This window comes from Trachurus trachurus, assembly GCF_905171665.1.
Source record: "Trachurus trachurus genome assembly, chromosome: 12".
NCBI classification, from domain to species: domain Eukaryota; kingdom Metazoa; phylum Chordata; class Actinopteri; order Carangiformes; family Carangidae; genus Trachurus; species Trachurus trachurus.
This window is the reverse complement of record NC_139908.1, coordinates 17,582,406-17,607,374: the sequence shown is the minus strand read 5'-3', so window position 1 is coordinate 17,607,374 and position 24,969 is coordinate 17,582,406. Positions and strand designations below refer to the sequence as shown.

Below are 24,969 nucleotides of genomic sequence, written 5' to 3'. Positions count from 1 at the left end.
CTCTAGCAGACAAAATGGAGAGATTCAGACAGTATGTGAAGTAAGAAAGATAAAATACATTTATTTGCAGGTCTGTGTGTGCGTCTGTGAATGTATTTTCCTGCATGTCCTTGAATGTTTCAATGGTATTTTGAAAGTACAATGTTACAGATGATGGATAGGTGAGGAGAAGCAATTACCCTCCCAGGTGGTCTAATTTGTATGTTTGTGAACTACTGTTTTCTTCAATTGGCTTATCACAGGTGTGGGTAGCATACTATTTGGTATGAAAAATATTTGAATCCACTCTGTAATCCTTTAAAGCAATCATCTAGACATCTTATTTTAGTGTGTTTACCCGTAGGGCCACTAATGCATTGGTGAAATGCGTTCTCGCTGCCTCCCTTATATTAGAAAACATTTCTACAGCGGTCCAAGACAGGCAACTATGTGATCGTTAGATGGATCTACAGTATTGATCGCCCGTAATTTAATTTGCATGAGTGGCATGTGAGTCTTATGTGTTGCTGGGGCTTCTCGTGCTTTATTCAATCATAAAGGCTCCATAAAGGAAGTACCCCCCCTGGCTCTAATATGATCAAAATAAAGACACAAATATTATTCATTCCCTCCAACCCGTCATCATTAATGGAAATCAAAATGCACATGATGTCACTCATGAAATGTAATGAATGTGATCTCAGGGGGGATGATTTATACCACATCCTCCCCGACTCAGAGAGATGCTCTGCCTTCTCCTCCATCGAACCTTCTCCCTTAACAACTGGAGACATGAATTAGACATTTACTGTGGATTCTTATCATATCCTTGACCTGCATGTTATAGATGAACTAGCATATCTTCCTGTGTGAAGTAAAACATCCTTGATTGAGCCCTCTGGACAGTGAATCTGGCCTTCACCCTGCAGCTAATCCAGGTAAACCAGCCAAAGGCGCTGACGTAATAAAATCAGCTGGACACCAACCAGGAGGTTAACGTCTTCTCTTATCTATCATGTCAGTCTGTTGTGATTTGGTGGCGTTTTTGTTTTTTTGTTTGTTTAGTTTTCTTTACTGTTGCGTTTTGGGGTCACATTCATAAGTGGTCTGCCGATGTTGTCAAGCAAGCAGTAAGTAAACAGAAACGCACAATCAGATATGGAAGCCAGCCATAATGGTTTGTGTCAAAGCAGTCCCAACTCTCCCATGTGCTTTATCCTGTATAGCACAGTTTTTTTTTAAAAAGGGGGAAAAAAAGCTTTTATCATTTCTTTAAGTTTTTATTTAGGAATTAAGCATATTAATACATTTGAAGTAAAAGTAAAGCAAAGTCTCCTCTCCTCCTAACAAAGCTCTGAAGTTAATCTGACTTTTATCAGCAACCATAGCCAGCACTGGTGGGGAGTTGCCCACAGACATGCTGGAGATTGGCCACGAAGCCTGCTGGTGTTTGATAAGGCAGGTCTATTGGCCTTGGGACCCTGGGCTCAGACCCTCTGATCCACTTCATCTTCTAATAAATCATCCGCTGAATCCTTGGCCCCTGTTAATGCTTTAGAGCTCGCTTTGAGGTGTACTTTATATTTGAGGTACTGCAAGAACTTGTTATGGGATTTCTACACCAACAATTTAAACACACCATGTGAGGTGAGGTTAATATTAGGATCTAAGCTAAACCGGGATATTTTTCACAAAATCGTACAGGTGTAAATGGAATCTGGCGGTGATGTCTACGTACATATTGTTTGGACTTCAGTATTGAGTGCGTGTTTGTGTTTGTGTGTGTGTGTGTATCTGTGTTTGTACTGGGTGAAGAGTGGAGATAAACCACAGGGCTGACATCATGGAAAGTTTGTTTGCTCAACTGTCTTTAACACCAGATGGAGAGAAATGTAAGGGATGGCAAAATAAGACTCTGTGCGCCTCTCCATCTCTCATCAAATCCTAGTCTGATCCCAAGGGTGAGGAGAAGAGGGCTACGTTTGCTTGACAGATTAATGAGCCGAGGGAGCAGTGGCGAGGCTGCAGGTCAGCGAGGGTTCATCGGTAGGGTCGTCTTTCTTATTAACCCCGTCCAGATACACTAATTTAATAAACTCAGCGAGGGACAGCTTTGTTTGTTTGTTTTAGAATTGTGTTGGGGCGTGCACATGCATGCAGGTTTATTGCCTTTTTTTATAGTTATTTGTGTGACTGGACTCAGAGATGTAGATCTGTTGGCAGTAATCACGCAGGTGACACCACAGGTTACAATAATGTGAGGCAGATTTTAATGATGTGGAACGATTTCTACACCACCAGCCTTCCTATTATGTAGTCCAGTTAGTGACAATTTAGAGACAAAAAATGCACTTCAATTTTATTTTGTGGTGATACAAGTGTAATGAATGAAAAAAAAAAAGAACAACACCGCAGAATCGATCTCTCAAGAAAATAAGTGCTGCTGTTATATTGATTTGCTCTGCCAGAAACAGTGAAACAAGTAAAACAAAGACTGAGATACGTACAAAAAAACCAGTCTAACAATGACCCATTAGCATCATAAAATAACCCACAATGCACTAGTGCAAGTACTGACAGCCCCTAACCTGAATGAAAGAGAAACAGGGACCTCACCGGAAGTGTTATACAAAAGGTAAAAACTCATAGGTACTGAGCACTACAGCAAGGGCACAAAGACGGCACCATTTGTAATCTGAATATAGCTAATCAAACTAATCCTTCAATATGATTTTTTCTGAATTTGTAAAAACAAAGAGCTCTTTTTTAATCAACTCTTTTGTAGTATTCCGGGGTCAGATTTTATTCATTTTTACAGAAAATTTGTAAGTTCTTTTTTTCCCATTTGAACATGAAAAATTAGCTGTTACCTGCCAAATCTTACAGTAAAGGAAGTGTTTTTAATGTCAAGGACATCAAGATGAGACCTCAACAACAAGCTTCTGGCAACAGAAATTTGTGTGAAAGAAGACTGGCTGATTAGGTCAAATGTCAAATGCAATAATATATACATGTATCATCCCCTCCCCACCTTTCTTAATCCAGATTTGCAGAGCAGTGCTGATCTTTTTTTCAGAAGCACTGAACTACACCAGTATGAAAACCTGGAAATAAAAGAAATCATGTAGGCTAATAGAAAATTCTCATTAGGCAGGGTTACTGCAGGTAAAACAGTAGTATCTGTGTGCAATACAAGCTCACAGTAAGTGTGCTACAATACTTTCCTCACAGCACAAGTCCCTACAGCCTCCTGATTTACATGATAGCCAGAGGGCTTATTACATTAGCATGTAACTAGCAATGATTCATTAATATGCAGTGTTATGTTTATCATATCTCACTTGTTCGTATATCCCCCACCTTAACACACATTGTGCTGGCCAGTGTGGATGAATGTTAATTGTGATTAGATATGTTGATTGTGATGACGTATTTTCCACAGACTGTTGGAAAATATGGACAGAGTGTTTGTGAACTGTGTGGGGTTTGACTCAGCATTTTGGCAGTTTGAAGGCAGAAAGTTGTAATTTGGGTTGGGACCTTGTTTGAGTGTAACAGGATGGGAAAGTAAACAGGCACCTCCCAAAAAAAAACACGCCACACTATTGTCGACAACAATATTCAAAACTGCTGCCAAGATTTCACTACAACTTCAACATAGTGAGGATCACACTCCGACGCCCACGGCTAGAGGCCACGAGAGGATCTGCATCTCATTGGTTCTAATATTCAGCCACGGTTTTTGCCACATGTCAGGCTGCATTTGCCATTTTCAGCTTGCTCCTCAATCTGTCTTTTTTATTTTTTTCACCATTACACCCCCCGAAGGAATTAGTTGGATAATCCTGCATTGCTAATGCAGAATAAATGTGAAATGGCAAGACCCTTCTACAAAAGTAAACACTGAAGTCTTAAAATTTAAAATGATTCAAAAAGCTCTCCAAAGCCAGAAGTTATAATGACTTGGAGGTATGCACCTATTCAAAATGATCATTCTGCCCAGACTCCACAGATCGGGGTTGTGCACAAAAACCTAACACCGAAGGTATGAGGGGGTAAAATGACTTCTTTTCATTAATTTAAAAAGTTCTGTTTGGCCTTGCTGTGTAGATGTTACTGTACGTATAACCGAATACATTTGCTGCCCTCCCTTTAGAGCAGAAGGGACAAGGCAAGTGAAATGGGTAAGGCAGTAATGAGTACATGGCAAATTTGGTCTGTTCCCACAACGTATGGCACATTGAGAAATACATTATTGACTAAAAACAGGAGGGAAAAATCACAAAAAAGAGAAGGAGGTGAATAAAAGAAGGGGAGCTGTAAGCCAAAAGCAAAAAAGCAAGATGAAAAGATGGAAGTATAACCCCAGAAAACCCCAGCAAGTGCGATCAAATACAGTAGATAACCCTCAGACCGCAACACGCAAAGCCTTAAAAAATCATGCACATCGTGAGATTTAACAGTAGCAGGCAGCAAATAATGGAAAGGACAACTTAATCTAATCCCTTGTCATCTGTGTGTATATAACAAGGAAAAGAAGAAGTGTCATTTCTGGTGGAGAGTTTAAACTCCAAGGGGAGATTAGCCAGTCACACTGAGTTGATCTTATTGTCCGGGATAAGAGGATGAGCATCATAGCCCTCTGGAGAATCTTCCTAACACTCCTACAGCTCACAGAAATCAATAAGGGAATTGGAGGTGGCGTTTATGCATCGACTGATTGTGTAGTATTGTATTCACTGTCTTAAGCGTGGCTCGTAACTGCCGGCTGGTCCGTGAAAGCAGTTTAGTGGCCAGCAGTTAAAAGGCGGCGGCGGCAGCTCCCAAGCGGACGTGTGGTCTGCAAACACCTAAACCGTCAAGTGTTCCACTCATTTAAAAAAAAAAGACATATCTAGATAGACTGGAAGAAGTTGATTTCTCAAAATCTCATTTCACAGAGATTTCGCTCACCTGCACACAGTCTTTAATCTCCCAGTAAAGTGCAGCTGACTCTGAGGGGAAGGCTTGTTTTCAAAGGGTTTTAAAAGGCTGCATTTGCCTCACCTATGTTTTCTGTAAAAAGCATCTTTCTCTTGTTCACACCTGCCACCCGTCTTCAATTGTGTGCACAATTTAACAGCACATCAGTGACACCATACAAGGGATACCAGTCTTTAAACAAGTGTAACGGCAAACATTTCCTCTCCAGTGTTGCCAATAGCTCACTCATTGTGGGAACTGTTGGTTTCTCTCCATTATATTGTGAGGTCTTGATCCTGATCTTTGAAACGCCTCGGGGTTGCCGCTACACAGATAAAACTGGATTTAATTAATAGATATAACACAGACGGGATAGTTAGGCACAAAGCGCAGAAGGTTTTGGCACATAAACGCTTGGTTGTGGTTAAAGGTCCCATATTATACACACAATTTTTTTGTTGATATCCACAAGAAGGAAAAGTTTCTTTCTTTTAATAGACAAAAAAACATTGGTGTAGTTTCAATTCTCATTTCTGGCTTCATGGAGCTCTATAGGCTTAAACATGAGGCTCTGGCTAACTGTTTTTTGAAGAATCAAACCAAATCCTGTGAGGTTTGATGGTGGGACCATGTGGGCTGAGCAGTGGCTGCTTTGTTGTGACATCACAAAGTTACAAAAGTCCTGACAGCTCGTTCTGATCACAAGCTGTGTGCATTTCTCTGTGGACTGAGCGCTTTGATACTTTATTACTTTTGTACTATTAATATGGAACCTTGAGCTGATGTATAATCAAGACATCTAATTCTCACTTTACATGATATGGGACCTTTAAGGAAACATTGAAGTTTATGGGAAATATTGTTCTATCGTGTGCTTCAAGTCAACATAGACTATTTTATGGTAACCACACAATCATTACAAAACTCAGACTCCACAGTCGGGATAAAGACTGTGTGAGGCTGTACAGTACTTCCACAACAAACTGAAAACAGTACCAGATTCTAGCACAGAATAAAATGTTACTCATGTTGCCAAAAGGAAGTTACAGTATATAAAATGTACTGTCAGAGAACATCATTCAAATAAAGTCAGTAAAAAACATCTCAACCATGTTTATGAATAGGAAAAATTACACTGAGTCATTTTTGTAGACAGGATTGTTTGTGAAACGTGTCTGGCGGATAAAGTTTTTACCCTTTATTTGTGAGTTTTACATTTTGATGAGACAGTTGAACCGTCCCTTGATATGTGTGTGTGTATGTTTTTTTTTTCTCAAAATCAATTTACATACATTTCCTTGCACCCTGTTGCTATGTGATAAGCAGAGTATTTCTGAAACAGTATGCTGATGGAAAATATTGCTACATTTTTCACACTTCTTTTTACAAAATTGTTGTTGTGAGAGTGTGAGGAATTTAAATGACATGAAATCCTATGTTGGTCACATTGCTAAAACAAAAGAAAGGAGAGAAGAGGGAGAAGAGTGTTACTGCTTCAACACAGACTTGGATTCAACTCATATAGATGAGCACACCGTAGAGCACCATGTTTATATCTCCAATTTCCTGGTAGATGCGAGATGTGTTTCCTCGGCTGCTTTTTCAGCTCTGATTGGCTTTTGCTACGATGTGCTACAGAGTGGCGACGCTGCCTTTTGATTGGTTGATGCATGGAGCCACATCTGTTTCATGCAGGAAGCCCGAATCCTCTCATTTCACACACCGTTTGAGAGGAATATGGGAAAAATGTGGCACAGGGAAGAAGAAAAAAACGGAGAAGAGACTAGCAGGCAGTTGAGAAAGGCAAGATGGGTTAAGAAAGAGGAGAGGACTGGTCAGGAGGCGAGCAGGGAGAGAGGAGGACAGGGAGAGGGAGCAGAGGAGAGGGGAAGAACAAGAGGTCAGGGAAGGAAGAGAACAAAACAGAGGGGGGTCATTTCAGAAAATATCGGAGGAGAGGCAGACCAAAAAGGCAATTTGGAAGAACTGCAATATTTCTCCTTCAGTTTTCTTACCCTCTGCCCCCCAACCCTTTTGCACTCTGCAGGCCCACTGTGCAAGCAAACTAATCTGCACAGACAGGGACAGGGGATGGTGAGGAGGGTTTGATAGATCCTGGGGGAAATCTCCTGCATACATAAATTGGTTATTCTACGTTTCATCTGCCTCTTGACATGGTTTCGCTTTATGATCTCTTTCATTATCTGTCTGTCATGTGTCAATGTTTATCGCCCCATAAACACGTCCATCGCCACACAGATGAAACAGCCGTCGCTGGATGGATAGTTACCATTCGCCCCTCCACAACCCCCGACCCCATCCAGCCCCCAGAATGCACAAGGTCAGGACTGCAGGGACTACAGTACAGCGTCATATATTTATTGCTACATAACTGATGACGCTGAGTGAGATGTCTTTGGGGAAAAAATTGGCATTTCAGCCATTTCACCATGAATTCATGGTGATTACTTGCACATAACATCTGAGCTATTTTAGCACTTTGTATTATAATGTGACCCTCTTCTTTCTGCCATTCTTTCCCACTCATCCCCTCACCCTCGACCCCCACAGGGCCTCCGATGGCCCTGCTGTCTGTAACAAGCTTCTCTAAACTATATTACGTTCTGTTGCATGGCGGGGTCCCCTGTTCATCGGTGCAGAGAAAGGCGAGTGTCGGGTAAGGGGGGGGGGGGCTCTGTTAGTTTCAATAGGATCTCATTAGCATCATCGTAGAGAAGAGACAGATATTAGACCTGAGATAGTGAAACTCATTAGAGAGGAGCCTGTGCTCCCTTGAGGTGCACGCACACACATACACACACAAAATATGGTCTCTGCTACATCAGATCCTAATTTATTAATTGTAATATTCTAATGACCCCCCGACTACAACAGGCTAAATGACCTCATTACACACTCATTCTGAGGTGAGCTTCTTCTGCCAGCGGAGTCAGAGGTAGTCTTTACTGTTAATGTGACCTTTCCAACTATACTGTAGCAAGCAGCAGATGGAGATCCTGTTGACACCAGGTTTTAGCCACTGGAGATATTATCCTATTCCCCTCGAGGTCTTGGAACCAATTAGAATTGAGATGCATCTCTGTTGGGAGAGACAGAAATCCAGAAAACACACACACACGGCTGCACAGCTGGAGAGTAAGTGAGCTACAAATAATTAAAACAGCTGCAAAAGCAAATCATCTGGACGCTCAGAGAACAAGAAAGAACAGCAATTACTCAACCACCCTCTCTGCACAGTGAGGATACCACTATAGGGATCGTTCCACAGATTAGTAAAACTATATTCTTACTGTATTTACTTTCTCGCAGAGACGAAGGTTTGAAGACCAAGGCCTCTCTTATCTCTCATGACTGTATATATGAAGTGAAACCCAAGACCCAGTTATGTTAGTCGAGTATAGAGACTGGAAGCCTGGGGTTAGCCTGATTCTTTAGGCTTCACTCAAAGTTATATGCACAGAAATAGCTCCAGCACACAACCCCTCCATCCATAAAAACTATTTCCTAAAGCGTAAAAAAAAACTGTTCCTTTAATGTAGCTTTCCGTTGAATATGTTTGGAATAAAACTATACAACTTGCAGTTAAAGCAGATATCAGCTTCACGGCCGTTTCGGCTAATGCTGCGTTCAAGGCAGGCTTTTGAAACCGTAAGTTACAGCTTCAAGTCACAACTACGACTTGGTAGCGTTCCAGGTAACCCGTAGCTCGTGTTTTTACCATCCTGTTGTCTGTGAAAGTTCCCTATAACGGCCACTCGTAACTTCCGACCCGTGAACTCGTACCAGATCGAACTGGTATGACTTCACAGGAAGGAAAAACACAAAGTACGAGTTTCTTTGAACGCACCATGAGTTAGCAGCCCCCGCCCTTGTCAGGCATCAATTGGTCCTCGTGCTACGTCACCACATTCACGCGCATCCCTTGGCTGCACACACAGCCCTTCATGCCGTTCTCTCTCCTCATTGGATAACACTTGTATCCCACAAGGAAAATTTTCTCCTCGGGTTACAGCAGAGCAGAGTGACGGAGAAACTCGTGTTTAGGCTGAAATACTTCATGTAAGTGATTGCTGACGGAAAATAGGACTATTTAGGACTTATATTAACAAAAACATTCCACTGATATCTGCTTTAATTGCTGTACCTTGAAATTTGCCAGAGACAGGTCCACCTATAAGCAAAGTACTGTTTCCTAATAACATATGCAACCTACAGTGTGTGGGACTCCTGGTTCCCTTCCAGTATTTAGACCTGCAAATGACTGCTAATTAAGTTTCCACACTTTTTTTCTGGAAAAATTTGCCTAACACAGGAGAGATCAAAGCAGAAGGTGGATCTTTATGTGAAGACAGATGGCCGACAGGAGTTGCTCATTCTGCCCATGGTCACACCTGCTTTGTTGAATTACTGCTGGGCTCACATGTCAGGATTCAATTATGGCCAAGGCAGCTGTGCATACTGTTGTCCATACAATTTCTCCATCTGTTAAAAAGTCTCTGTTGCCAATAGCCCTGCATCAAAAAGTCTACTCAATAAAGGGGATGGGGGTGGGGGTTGAAACAACAACAGAAAATTGATTAATCCTTTTTTTTTTTTTTGAAGGTAAAATGCCAGACATTTACAGACCTGATAAAGTGCCAGCAGTTGACCTTAGATAAAAACACATCTGATATTCCAGCTGCAGATAAGAACAGCAACAAAGTGCCACTTACGTAAGAATGTGAGAAATCTCTAGCAGGGAACGTTTGTATGCACCCTAACACGCTCGCCTTGGAATGCATTTTGACGCAGATGTCCTTTTGTCTTGTTTGCCTGACCCACAGTCAACAAAAACACACTTGAACATATAAAAAAAACTGTGTATGCGGGACCACAAACAAACATCTTATCCGCAGCACATCAAACAAACAAACTTGCACTGGCATGAAGAAGCATCACAGTAATCTGACCGCACATAAAAAAAAAAAAGTGCAGTCACAGTCAACATGTTTATTTACAGCACGTCTTCACACTGGCAGAGGAGACGGGTTGGACATGTTGGTTTTGAAGTAAATTGCATTGTTTTCTGGCTCGAATAATGGACAAAAATATATCCACTTTTACCTGAGCGGAGCTGATTGAGGGATTAATCTCCGTGCGTACACCCTGGCCTTCTCCTTCTGTTGCTGGACTCACTGTTGATTTGCTGTGTTCAAACAGATCCGGGTCTTTGATATATCATTGTTGTCAGTGCTAACCAAATCACCGCTCTGCATGAAAGGAACCCCCCTCGGGTCTCAGAAAGAGACAGTAGACTTTTCTTTCACTACTTTCTCTCTGAGCCAGATATCCACAGAGGTGTTAAGGGTGAAAAGAGAAGAAAAAAAGATGGCTGCATGTTTAACAAGGCCTTTGTGTTCCGTAGCTCTACTTTTATTTTCCTGTTTTTCGAATAAAAGATTTCTTTTTTTCCTTTTCTTTTGCTGTTACATCGCTTCATCCCACTCACGGCTCCTTTGTTGCTACAAGGGTGTGCTTGAAATGTATCTTACAGAATTGAAAGTGTGTACGCATTTTCCTCTTGAGTGTATTCTTTTACCTTGTTCTGTTCGTGTTTTTACACCCAACAATAGGACTGACAAATGGAGACACCCTCAAAAGCTTCCTCAAAATGACATGACCGATTTTCCACCTCGTTTCACCACAACAAACCTGCTATGATACCGCGGCATTGTCGCCGTGCTGCTTTTGTAGTGGCACAGTCAGTTCTGTGATCCCGGCAGACACTCTGCTTTTATTGTAGCCCCTTCTAACCCTGTTTCCGCTCTGTTTTTTTTCTTTTTTTGTCTCTGTCTCTGTGTTCACCCTTTGCTCTCGTTCCCACCCATGAGACAGGGCAGGAGAAGTGACGGTTGCCAGTGAGTGTATTGAATTGTATGGTAATTGTGCTGAGAAAAGGGCACACGGTGCAGATGTGCTTCTAATGAGACATGGAGGAAGCGGGCTGACCTCTCCAACCGGTGGGCTGAGGACATTTATCATCCCAAGCACACACTGGTTGAAGGGGTTGGGGGTGAGAGAGGGTGCACCACCCTCTATTGGAGGCAATGCAACACTGCAGGTGAGGCAGGGATGGACAGAGCAAGTGCACCGACCAGAGAAAGACACAATAATAAAGACAACAAAGAAAAAACACAGAGGGGGAATTGTATTGTAGTGTTCAGCACTAAAGCCCTGATTGTTTGCAGCTTCATTGTAAAGCAGAACTGTCTGCTGCAGATAATTGATCTGGCTATAATTGTACACCATAAGCGTAAACCACATAATCACTGCAGTCACTACCCCTGAGCCCAGCATGCTGTCAGCCAGTCAAGGATGTCCCACTGTGGCTCTGCAGCCCTCCCAATTTCTGTCTGAGAGAGAAACCCGCCAGGAAACGAAAGTGATGGATGAATTTGAGCTCCAGTAAACAACTGATTCTCACAGTCCACAGCCACAAACCCCCCCAAACTATGGATTTTCGACAAATCAGTTCATGTGAGTAACCACATGAATCTAATCTACAGTACGGGTTGCGTGTTAGCTCTTGGCAGTTTATTTCCTCTGTTTTGCTTTTGAAGTTTAACTTTGATTAAAAGGAAATGATTTCAAAGAGCAAAAAAATTATCCTCGAAAGTGCTAAACTGCACGTTATGTAAAAACATGGTTTAAAAAGTGCCAACAAAGTGCTTCCAATGGAATAGTTTTTTTGTTTGGACTGGGTTTTTCCATTATGACTGATTTTGTAGGAATACTTTGCTGGGATTTTGAATATTTGAATATTTTTTCATAAATCCCCGAAGAAAGTTTTGGTGATTTAAATGAGCCAATGGTTCAATATCAGCAGGTATAACAGTATAGAGGGAGATGCGATATGGTAAGCGAGGCATACCCACTACAAATTCAAGCAATATATTTTGAGGTTTTGGGTTGTTTTATCCTAAAAACCTAACGTTAACATTAGACTACATCACAATTTGGCACAATTTTCTTACAGTCCACATCCAACACAAACCTACTGTTGCAAACAGGCAACCATTTTTTTTCTATCACTCAATACTTGCCAACTTCTCAATCCTCAACATCATTTAAAGATGTGTGAATATGACATTTGTGTGGCCTAACTTCAGAACAGTGCACATGTACGTAGTCTGTAGTTGCTGCTTGTAGCGTAGCATCTTTGATGTTTATCTCACAATGGCACAGACTAAATATAAACGGCCCTGTCCTTGTCCATCAGAATACAGAGCCATGTTACCCAGCGCAACAGTGACTCATTTATGTGTTTTTAGCAGTTGAGTAGTGGTGAGGAATATGCTACATTAGTTGAACTTGTGGGTTTTGTTGATGAAAACAAAAATCTCATCACATTCACCACCTTTATCCTTTAGTCTAGGATGAAAAATATTCCAGTGTGATGAAAAAGTGTTGGTGGGAAAGAAGTGCTATCTGTGTGTGTTTGAATAAAAATTTAAAAAACTGCGAGAAAAGTGACAGGAACATTTTCAACAGTGCGAACAATAACACAAAGAACCGGCACAAGCTGGGCTGAACGGCACCTCAGCAATACAGTACCTGTATAATTCCCATGTATTCAACGGCGGAATTGAAATCTCAACAGCACTCACTGTGTGGCCACGTTCACATCAATATTCACGTGATCATCCTGAGCCAAAGCTTCTCAGCGGTAATTTGGAAACATATTTAGTATAATTCAGAACATTACCCACTGAAAGTGAAAAGCTTTTCTGCCCGACCAAGAATTGCTATTCAAGCTGTTTTCATCCACACTAATTTCCAGCTTCCCATAACTGTTCTTTCTTACACTTTTCTACCAGAGTGGAGCCTTAAATCTGCACTTTGAAGTGAGGCTAGTGTCTGAAGTGCAAACACATGAGAGAGAGATGGGGGAGTTTTAAATGCAGGCTCGGCCAAAATATGTTCAAGGGAAACCTTGGATCTTACCCCCTCAGCTTCCCCCTCCTCCTCCTCCTCCTCCTGCTCAAATTGGGCTCTTTCCAGCCCTGTTTTAATTGTGTGACAACCCAACAACAAACATACTGCTCAAGACAGACATGTAAAAACCATGCATACTTTTAAAAATGTTTCATACTAAAGATTTCTCTTTTCTTGTTCAAACATATACAGACAAGCATCCCTTGCCTTTAAAATCGCCTCTAAGTTGTGTTTTTGCCAAAGTGCTATACACCACATGTTCTGTTGAGCTCTGTGGACCACTGGTGTTTCCCCAAGTGTGAATTGTGTTTTTCCAAGACAGCATGCGTATTTGTATGTGTGTCTTTGTTGCTGGAGGAAGGTGTTGCATCGCGTTGTGACTGTTACGGAGAATACCTGAGAGAGAGGGAGAGAGAGAGGGAGACAGGCAGTGGCTTGATCAAACCCAACACTCAGCAAATCAAATAAGTTTGGGGGATTTTATTTTGCATTCATTGTTTTTTCTGCTTTGTTTGCATCTCCATCAGCTGAGAGAAAATTATTTGCTTGGCCCTGGCAATCTCTGCAAGAGGGGCTCCATATTGCAAGAGGAAAAATAAATTGCTTTTTTGCGCCAGCATCATGGCTCCGTGTGGATGTGAGAATGAATTTCAATAGCTCTGCGATTAGTTTCATATCAGATGCTGAGATGAGGGATGCGTTGCTTAGATTTTAGAGGAAGGGCTAAAAAAAAAAAGCCAACATCTCCATATAGCATATCTGTATGTAACACTGCAGAACCATTACCACTTCCTATTAACTGTTTGTCTTACATGTTTTCTTTACACCTGATTGAAATGTATAATTGATTTCTCGGTCCGTCCCTCCCTCCCACACACCCACCCCACCCCCCCTTTCAACAAACACTCCTGTTAATGGGCGATAAAGACCAATTTCCCTTCTGTTTTCCTTCCATCTCTTTCTCTCCTCCTCCTATAACCCACTTCATCTTCCCTCCCTCTCTATTTTTTCCTACTCTGAATGTCTTTATCTTCTTCCATTTCTTGTCCTCTCTGATTGTGTTTACATAATCCCTTTGTTTTGAGCTTGGCTTTTCTTTTCCACTCCTTTCCCTCATCTATTTTCCAGCTACTCTCTCACTCCGTTGTAACTATTCCCCACCTTATCCCCTCTCGTTATCCTTTTCGCTTGTGCCTGTCTGATTGCTACCTACCTATCATTCTCCCTCCTTCGCTTTTATCTAAATCCACTCCTGACACTCATCTTCTCCCTCTCTCCTGTTGCAGAGTGGAGGGGGCTGGGTACCAGCGAGTGCTGCAGGTGGACCTGGAGGTGAACGGGCTGACTGTGACTCAGGGGGTGAGGGAGGTGACGTGGCAGGTGGAGTATCCACTCACCCGCACCCTGACCAGCGAGGTGAAGACCCTCATTCAACTGGCACCGCAGGACTTGGGTGGCATTGTGCCGCTAGCTATGGTAAGAGAGGGGGGTGAATGAAGATATTTGTGTGACATTAAGTGTGTCAATGACTGTCCCATCCAGTCTGTCATCATGAAGGTTAAAAATGTGTCTTAAAGTGTGTCCAAGCAAATTTCCATCATTACGATAAATAGTAATGTTGTGACAGTTTGTATAAATTAAATTCAGCCTTTATTCTAACACTGTACACAGCCTACCCATGGCACAAGGTTTAGGCATAAGTTTAGTGATGGGGCCATTCAGTAATAAATATTCTTCTAATCTTCTACGTTATATATATCATGAAATTCTACAGACGGAAATTTGCTTGGACACACTTTATTTTGAAAATACTGGACACTTCTGATAAAGCATCCTCATCCTTCTAGTAAATACAGTAAAAAAGACTGCAGTAGTAGTCTATGTACTCAAATATCGATATGATATATAAATATATATATCTATATTTTAGGCCCGGTCCAGACAAACAGGACTTATGGAGAACCTAAACGCATCTGAAATAAAAATCCTAACCAAAGATTACTACAACTGATCCATCTAAACCGAGAAGACCAGCACTGGGAATAAGCGAAAGAGTCACATTTCAATACATAATTTTGAAACAATTCACAATTCACACTTTCCATCTAGTCTCTAAAATCCAATTTTCCTTCTGTGATGATTATGACACAGAACACAATCAGAGCTGATGGATAGTCCACTCAGACCAGGGACCCACAGACCTCAGAGCAACTGCACAGACTGCAGCAACTAAATGGGACTAAATGGTGAATATAATTTGGGTTGTGTCTTGGTTAAAGTGGAACCATTAAGACACCAAATAAAGATCATAGAGACAAGTCAGCAAAACATACAGAGCACTTTAGTCTTTTGGACACGCTCGAGCATATTGGAAAACATCCCTTGAGGGTGGATCAATCCTTGCTTGATGAACAGTGTTGTACACATTAAATCTTTTTATGCCGTTTCAGAGCATACCTAAACATAATCGAACAACCATGTTTTCCATCACTCAGCCGAAGTAACTGTAACCAAACATAATTTCACTTCCTGAATACCAGACTGAAGGCAAAAACCAAAGATACCAATGTCTTCCAATATCTATCGCAGACCTTAGAACCGAATGAATCATTTTTTACTGAATATTACACCATTGTTTTGTTTTTAAAGCTGTTGATGTCTGGACTTATTGTCTCTCCGCCAGAACTGGGGGAGGAGGTTAAAAAAAAAAAGATCCATGATTTCTATACCGATCATCTGATGTGGTTATAAACACCTGCAGATTACATCTAAGATAGTCACTGTTTCATTTCAAATCCAGTGTGCTCCACAGAGCCAACACTACCCTCAGACTCCCTGACCTCCTGCAGAGGCAGAAGCATAAAGAATAAGGAAAGTGGAGGAAACCTCAGATTTGACTGAGTGAACAGAGCAGCTAAACAATTTAGACACTACACTCCCACGTTTTTATATTACATTTTTCTACAATAACTACCATAACAGAGAGATAAACAGAGATAGTGAACAAATATTACAACTCTGTGTCAGGACCATATTCTCTCACTTAGCTCTTTTTATTGTGTATGTTTGCAGTAAATAAATTCAAGGACAAGCAGCAGACATATATTTTGTCTGAGAACCATGCTCTACTCAGTGCTGACGGCTTTTTAGCCTCTGCACCATGTGGTATCGCACAGCTTGTTGTGGATTTCTGCAAGCACTGAGACAAATCTGGTGCAGAATGGACTGTTCATTATTCTGACTGAGCATTTAGACTTTTTACTAATGGTGACAGAAGAAAATTATGATAAATTATTACAATCTAGTCGTCCCTTTAAAAATAGTCTGGCCCAAGTATTTTTAACACGAAGCTTGCCCTTTTTAAATTGTCCATAATCTGTCAGCTCTTAGTTCTTCTCTGCCGGCCTTCAGCTGGCCGACTGGGAAGTTAATTGAGTTTGGATTTAGACAGTCCAAATATGGATGAATTGGCGAGGAGCTTCAGATTGCTAATTGCATTATGATAATTACTATGTAAACGTGATAAATTGTTGTATAATTGTTTTCTCCGAACTGAAAGGAAAAACCATTCAGTACGCTGAGAATAGATAAGTAGAGTTTTAATTTTTCTCTCTGATAATGACCACGTAAAAAAATCTGATGCCTTCAAGCACTTTATAAACTTTCATTGTGGCAATTTGGGGGAAGCAGCAGTTCAACATTGATTTATGGTTTCTGGCCAGTGGTGTAGCCTTGAGACTTCAACCACATTTCTCTACTTTGAATGGATTAACAAAAAAGGCATCATTCATTGTCTGCATTGAAAAACTATTTTCATTAGCCTAATAAACAAACTAAGTGTTTTTTAATTCAATAATTACTGATACACACTTGGTTAAGAAAGGGTAATTGATTAAGTGTTGAATTAGAAAGCCAGGTTAGATGTATAACTTGCATGATAATTACAAACCAGCTTTAAGTAAATGACATGGTTTGCAGCAGCGCATAGAAAGAAATACAATGACAGTATGTCCAGATCATCTGATCTATGTGGAGATCAGATTAGACTTCATTCATTGAACTAAGACTGCCACAATATTAGATTTTCACTGCATGACTGCTGAGGCCCAAATAATTCACAGAAACAGTATTATTGCAACAGACACAAAATTTGAATACGAAAAGGATCAACAAGACCAAATATCTGACATGTACGTGTACTTTCTTCTGTTCTTTCATTGCACAACTACAGTCAGTACTGGATTGAACATTAATTTTAATTTTTTATCACAACTTTAAATACCATGAAATCCAGGATCATAAAAGCTGTTGCATTGATAGCAGCAGGTTTGTCTTTAGGACGCCAACAGCACTGCTCCAAACGAAGCTCCTGAAAAGCTTCCAGATACAACACGTTTGCTTCCTACCACTCAGACAAACAGTGGTGAACATGCGCTGACAATTTTATTAACCTCAAAGTATGAAAAGGGACTGAGTCATTTTTCTAATAGTGAATAGAAATGACCACATCGTGGAAATAAATAGGTTTCTAAATAGGATATAAAAACAACAACAGAGCACAGCTCATCTGAAAGACAATTCCACCTGAAGAGATCAACACGTTGTCTGCCTGAAGGTTTCTAGATGCTGAGAAACATAAGTTTTGAAGAGGTGAAGATGACGCAGCTCCATCTGAAATACACTGCAGTTTTTTTTATCTAGAATTAAGAAGGAGGGAAGTGAGTGTGTTTCTGCACCTTCAGCAAGAGAAAGTTAAGAAATTTCCTCATGTCATTGGAGACTATTTAAATTTACTTTTATCTACGAGTTTCTCAGCTCACAGTTCACATTCCTGTTAACCTACTTAGAATAACTTCTCATTTTACATTGCCACAATTTTTTGGTTTTTGTACTTTTTGAGTTACTTCTTGTAATTGTTATTCTAAGACGTAAAAGTGGATTCATTCTTGCTTGCACAGTTAAAGTAACTTTTTTGTAAAGCTGACAGTTGAATGGCATTGTTCAAATGGTGGAATTTAAAAACCCCAAATAGAGTGTTCACTGTGGCTGGAGATTCACGTTTCATTCAAGATTGATAACTTAAGCAAACAGCATATTTCCAGGTCATCTAGTCTGGTCTAATAACAACAGCAATGAGGTGATCCAGCTTTACAAACATGACACTACAGTAGACGTCTCGTCATCTTTGTTGAGTGGACAAAAGACATCAGGTTTTAGAAGTTGAAGAATGTGTTTATAAAAATCATTTCTGGCTCCAACCTCTTCACAGAAATAGACATATACACACTCATAGAATATCTGCCTCTCAAATGTGAATTATTTTTTGTACATGTCTGTATTGATTCAACAGCGGCTCTAAAGTGAAACTGAAAATAAGGCTGTCTTTACACTACAAGGTTCAAGTGGTTCAAGTGGCCCAATTTTCCTCTCTGTCTTTTACTTCATGCCTGATGAATGGCAGGTGCCCGAAACGTCACAAGCAGCTTCTGGTGTGCGGACTCTATTCTTCATCACAGATGGGATCTGTAGCATGAAAGTGTAAACGGGACAAATACGCATGGAATCGGATATTGTCAGATCAGATTCAGGCCCCTGTTATACAGTATGTGGAAATAAATCAGATACAAATCAGATATCAGCAAATACATCTGCAGTCTAAACAGACAGATCGGATCTTTCCTGGCAATGCATGTCGTACGTCATCAATATCCTAAATGACTCAAATTGCCACAAACAGACAGCATCAATGGAGGAAGGCTGAGGTCAAAAAGATCTCAAAAAGAAAAAAGAGAGGACAGATGTGAAAGAGTCTGAAGTACAAAAACATTGAGTCGAGAGGACGGTAGCTTTAAAGAGACAATAAGGGTATGTGTGTGTAAGTGTGTGTTTGTGGTGGGAAAGTTTACAGTAGGTCATTTTTTTTGACTCATTCATGCTCCTGCAATCACTGCATAAAAGTCGGAAACAGCAGTAGCTATTAATTCTGTGGGAATAGATCAAGCACATCATTTCAAGGTCCTTTCCCAGGATGTCAAGCAACGCAATTTATACTGTAGTCCAATCAATGATTCACTATATTGTGTCTTTTGTGACAGGACTGGATCTTTTAGAATGCTAGCCCGGCGCTCGCTATGCTGCACAAAACATTTATCTCAACTAGTAATTTCAAATTCACTTCAAACTATTTCTAGAAATGAAAGAGGAGTGCTGAAGTTGGGATAAGATAATAACACTGGTTCTCAAAGCAATTCCCCCTTGTTTCAAGGATGTCTTATGTATCACTATCTACCAACTGGACAGAATAAGTGATACTGTGCTAATATCAGGAAATGGCACTTGGACTACATTGGGAAATTCGAAAGAACAAGTTGATTTGTATCTGAAATGGGCTGAGTCCTCCATTGATTCGCTTTGAGGATACAATGTGTTGTCTTCAGATGAAGAGTGTCGGTACTGTAGCAGTGCTTCTGCGCCTCAGTTTGAGCTACTGGGATTTTTTAAAAATCAATAGATTTAATAGCCCAAAAACTCTCAAAAGTGGAAATGATAGGAGAGAATAGACTAGGAAGTTCTCTTTACTTACATCGTTTCCCCCTATTTCTCTTTTCCTCTTACCGCATCACCTTGATATTACGATCACTGAACTCCAGTTGAAGACAAACACCTGAACTATCTGAATATAATGCTGTTTATTTGGATTCTAAAGGGGAGAATCAAAACAAGGAGACTGTGAAACTCAAACCTTAAAACTGTACAAAGTGGAAACCTGGAACCAACAGGATAGACGGGAAGAGAGGCGCTGAAAAGTGTTTCATTAGCGAGCTTGAAAGACAGTACATGCAGAGAACATGCCGACTGAGAGCGCAATACTATTACGGCATCCTCCCATGAATTTTTGATCTTTCGCTTGCCACGCTGTGCCTCTCTGTTCTCTTATTAGAAGAGGCAGCCAGTGTGGCCCCCATAGCTCTTTACAGTACATCCCAACTGCTATCATTAGCATTTTATTCATTGCCTCTGAAACTCGCTGCATTTCAAACTCAATAACATTAGCTTTGTGCTCACGGTCACACAACATTATAATCAGGGCCATTAGCAGGAAGCTCAACATTGGCTTTTTATATCTATGTTTCTTTTTTCCATCACGGGTGAGCGCCTTTGTCTAGAATAATTAGGGTTTGGCCAAATGTTGCTCACTCCAGACCTGACTCCATAGCTGCGCCGCACAAACAGTGACAGACCGAGGCAACGAGGACAACAGAATAAATCAGGAGTTGTGTCCTCTGTAGGCGAGAGAAACAGATAAAAGAAAGCGGTCCTCATATCTGTAATTTACACACAGTGCTATCGCAGCATCAGGACCAGCCAGCTGTATTCTAGCAGGCTGCCATCAGTCACGCTCTCACACTGTCAGGAACTGTATTTGGAAATGGCCTGGCAGAGCACTAATAGGCTGTGCAGCGAGGTTATCCATTGGCATGCTAAGTGTCCTCGAGGCAGCATCTGCATGCAGCCACAATGCCCCTTATAGCTTAATTAAGTTCTCCGGTGTATATTTATGAGGGCCCCTAATTTACTGCTCGATGTTTCTCCTGTGCATTTTGACACCATTAATTTTCCCTTTCTTTCGTACCCCTGCCGGATTGAGCCTCCCTCACCAGCTTGTTTCTCATTCCCTGTCTTGATCATCCTGTTCTGCAAGTCTGAGAAGGAGACAGGAACAGAGAGAGAGAGAGAGATCAGAATGAGGAAACTCTGCTCGGCTCTACAACACTTGTTTGTTGTTTGTTTAGCTGTAGAAGTCTGTAGCTCTTGTTGCTGTTGTTTTTGGCTTTCCCTCATATTTGCCTGTGAGTTTTGAGGACGATGGCTCAGATATAAGTTTAAAATAAGCAAATCAAATGTTTTGTCGTGGATCAAAGCGATAGTCTTTGATTTTCCTTTTTTGTATCAATCAAATTATGTGCCTATATTGATATTACAGCCAATGGTACTGATTGTTTTCATCATTGTTCAGCCTGCTGTTTATTTTCAATTAATGAATTGTTTGATCTATAAAATGTGAAACATTCCATCAATTTGGCTGAAAAAACAAAAACAAGCTGGAGGGAATCAATTATTAACATAGCTTTATATTAATCTTCTGATGGTAAAAGCTGCATGTATACTTGTGTTTTTTTTAGCTACTTGACATCAACTGAAACATCATGAGAAAAACTTTCTTGACATAACATATTTAAGCTAATATTTCAAAGGAGGTTAAATCGAAAGCAACTGGACTTAGTTATTTGTCTAGGAAGACGTTTCACCTCTCATCCAAGAGGCTTCATCAGTTCATGTACGCATCTGACCAGGCTGGGACTGGTCCTTGCGTCAGATGCGTACATGAACTGATGAAGCCTCTTGGATGAGAGGTGAAACGTCTTCCTAGACAAATAACTAAGTCCAGTTGCTTTCGATTTAACCTCCTTTGAAATACTATGACCTGGGCAAATGAGAATATGCACCGGCTTATTTAAGCTAATAGTTACATATCCAGCAAATATGCAGTGATATACATTTTAATTTGTAGCCATGTTTCTGGCCTCTTGAACCCCAGATCCAATTACCCACACTTTGATTTTAGCTATCTCTCTCCATTCTGTTCTGAAGGAATTGTCTGACTCTGTAGCCTCTAAATGCTCCAGTATATTCACCAGACAGTTGCTAATTTAGTCTTGTGCAAGGCACTGCAGTCATGGGTCAAAAAGGCAAATTAGCAGAAGGAAAAACCTGAGAGGAACTCCAGTCCAGCACAACTACTGTTCGAGTTCATCACTACAAGTGGCTCTTTTCACATTAAGTATAATAATTTGTTGAATGTTGCACATTCATTGTTATTCTAAGATAATAAAAGAAAATCGATCGCAACCACTCTAATGTGTGTCAGGAGCCAGGGAACCCCTGCCTGTGTAGCCTCCCGGCTAGCTCCTTTGGGTGAATTCATACACTTACACAGAATTATGTCAGCAGACTATGTAAAGATATGTAAATCGTAAAGTAACAACCATGTCAGCATCCAACCCCTGTGACTCCAGATGATCTGCACAAAAAATGTGCAGGCTAAAGGCAGAACACCCCCAGCCCAATGTATGGCTTGGACCCTAGCCTGCATAGATTATCTACAAGCTTTGCTTAAAAAGATGAGGCCAAATTCCTTCTAGCAAGTAACCACCATTTACTCCACTGCAGCTCCTTCATAGCCAGAGTACAAGTCATGGTATTGTGTAACTGTGAGCATGAGGCAGTGTTGCAGTGAGGGAACAACACTCCCTAGATGTATAACACACGTAGCATGCAACTTTACCTCACTCCTGCCACCCGACATCTCCCTCTTCCCTCTCCCAAGGACCCAGGACGCAGCCGTCTATGTGTGTCAGTCAGGCTTTACTTTGAAGCTAAGCCTGCACATTCTGTAATTTGTTATTGTGTGTTTGTTCATTTTTCATCAGCTTGCATTCCCTTACCCTTTCCCCCATTCTGTCAGTCTGGCTTGAGAATCTTTTTTTTTTTTTTTTTTGCTTCTACCCAGCCAGGTCCAGGGTCCAGCAGAGAGCAGCTCTCCGGTTTCTCCCTAATCAAATGACCTCCAGAGAAAGGAGCAGGGTCCTTTAGAATATGGACAGGCTTTTATCGCCACTGCTGACTTTGGCTTTTGCTCTCCTAATGTTAAAGAGTGAGAAAGTATGAGGCGGAGTAAAAAAAAAAAAACAACAACAGAGGCTTAATATTTAATCTCACTAAAAGTATTTAGAGCACACAGTACACGATAACAAAATCCAACAGATTGTCAGGCCAACAGGTTATGTAATAAATCAATATCTAATTAATGAGGAGAGTATAAATCACTGCAGGTCCTGATTTAATAATCAATAGTGGTATTTCTTACTCCTGGTCATGGCGGAGTACTGCAATTGTAGCTGCTTGGCCAAGTGGAGACCCAGGAGTTGATTATTCAGCTTGTTTCATACACAGAAGACTTCTTTTTAAATTAAATAGGTGCAGCACAGGTGACTCCAAATGATCTTGCTAAATGATTTAGTAAATAAGGTATAGTGTTTTATTCATCTCTGCTCACCTCCCTATCTTTCACAGCTAGTAATCTCAAAAAAAAAAAAAAAAAAAATTTCAACAGCTGCACCTGCAAAGACATCTTCCTCATGGGTAAAAAAAAAAAAAAAAAAAGTAATTCTCCATCTTTTTGCCTGGTCTGTCACATCCCCTGTCATTTCAGTTATCAGCACCTTGCTCCGACTTTTTCTCCAACTTCAAGCTCGCAGTGCAGAATAACTCCTGTGCCTTTTTCCTGGGCCATAACCATAAAGAGATTACATTCTACGAACACATCTTTCTCCTGCTGTTGTATCGCTATTTCTAAAAAGGAAATGTGGAAAAAAATAAATAAAAATCTTGGAGGTGTTGATTCCCCTGCCCTTGCCTTCGTTTTATCTCCGCCATTCGCAACGAGATGCTCAGATGTCTGCAAGTGGCGGGGTGTGTAGGTGCTGGAGGGAACTGATTTTTTATTGATAATTGATAGGAACTGAATAGCTGAGAGTTCTGCAGTGGAAATATGCTGTAAATCCTTTTTCTCAAGCGCTGTAGGCCAACACAGTGCAGGACTAAGCTTATTGTCAATCTCAGACGATTCTGTGGATAGTGGAGCTGCGGTTCAACTGGGGTCAGATGCATCCATTCGGTCAATGAATAATACATCGCTGGCTAGTGTTAAGGTAGCGACCCTGATCTAAGCTAAACATAACTCATTTGTCTCCTTTTGTTCCCTCTTTGCTTCTGAATAAGTATCAATAGCTGCTGGTCTTCTTCACAGTCACATTTTGCCACAATTATAAGTAATATCTACCGCTGTTAAAGGCCTTCATGTGTTCATTTGGTGGCTAAATTCCACCCACACTTGCCTTCACGCTGGCTTTCATTTGACAAAGAAAAAAAAGGTCTATAAGCAAGTCATTCAGACTGACAGGTAGCTCGCCAATTGGACAACACTGGTGATGTCACCTTGAGCCAAGATTGCAACATAGGCCCACGTGGGAGAAATTCAATCCTGATGACTGACAGGACGTTGTGCGGCATTTTACTGTACATGTACGTGTATCTGCTCTGCTGTCAAGGGAACGTAAGGAAATTATAACGGGTTGGACGGAACCTTATATATCATAAATAGTGACATACAGACATATAAAGAGGCAGCTGTACTGTAATATTACAGGGAGATTACCGAGCAGTCACCGCGCTCGACTCATTTTTATTAAAGAAATGATACAAGGTGGGTTCAACTCACCTCTGATTAAACTTCACTGGTATATTAGGAAAAATCCTCACGCCAACATGGTAATGCAGTGGATGGAGAAAATATTATATATTCAAAATTATATATTTATTACTTATCTCTTATTTATTACTTATTTACAGGGATTCCCTCAGGGATCAGATTGAACCGTAGAGCGGATGAATATTTAGGAGGAGTGTCAGCCAGAGAAATTAAGGATGGGTTTATTCTAATTATTGTAATAGCTCCTTATGCCTGACTTACTGTATAAAGAAAAAAAGATTGTTTAATTGGAGTATTTATCATTCAGTCAAAGCATGTTTTCATCTAGACTCAAACACAAAAGTGATTTATCTCAATGTCCATCGCTACATCACCCAACTTGGGCCCATGGGTTTTAACTGATGAGCATGTAATGTGCCCATTCCTATTCATACCTCCTTATCAATTTCTAATATATGAGGGGAAATCCCCACACACAAAAGGTAGTGCATGTGTTACCATGGTTACTGAATGGGTTATGAATATACTTAGGTGGATTACAGAGAAGTTTGGCCTTTCAAATCGTGCTTAGATCAACTTTCAGCTCTTACACGGTTTTGTGGTTGGTCCATTTCCTTTTTAGCCGGCCTCCATCCAGTGGCCTGTATCAACTAAGTAAAAGCTCAAGAGTTTGGTAAAATCAAAGCAGACCAAACAGATCA

General features: G+C 40.8%; 1 protein-coding gene across 1 annotated transcript in view; it reads left to right on the top strand.

Annotated features, from left to right (window-relative positions):
* LOC310994480 (transmembrane protein 132C) overlaps positions 1-24,969 on the top strand; it is a gene marked incomplete at both ends in the record, with an annotated part of 135,282 nt that overhangs the window by 87,011 nt on the left and 23,302 nt on the right. Inside the window, one exon of the mRNA XM_083983189.1 lies at positions 14,223-14,412. Within this exon, the coding sequence (XP_083839315.1) occupies positions 14,223-14,412 (190 nt within the window). The remainder of the gene's footprint in view (positions 1-14,222; positions 14,413-24,969) is intronic.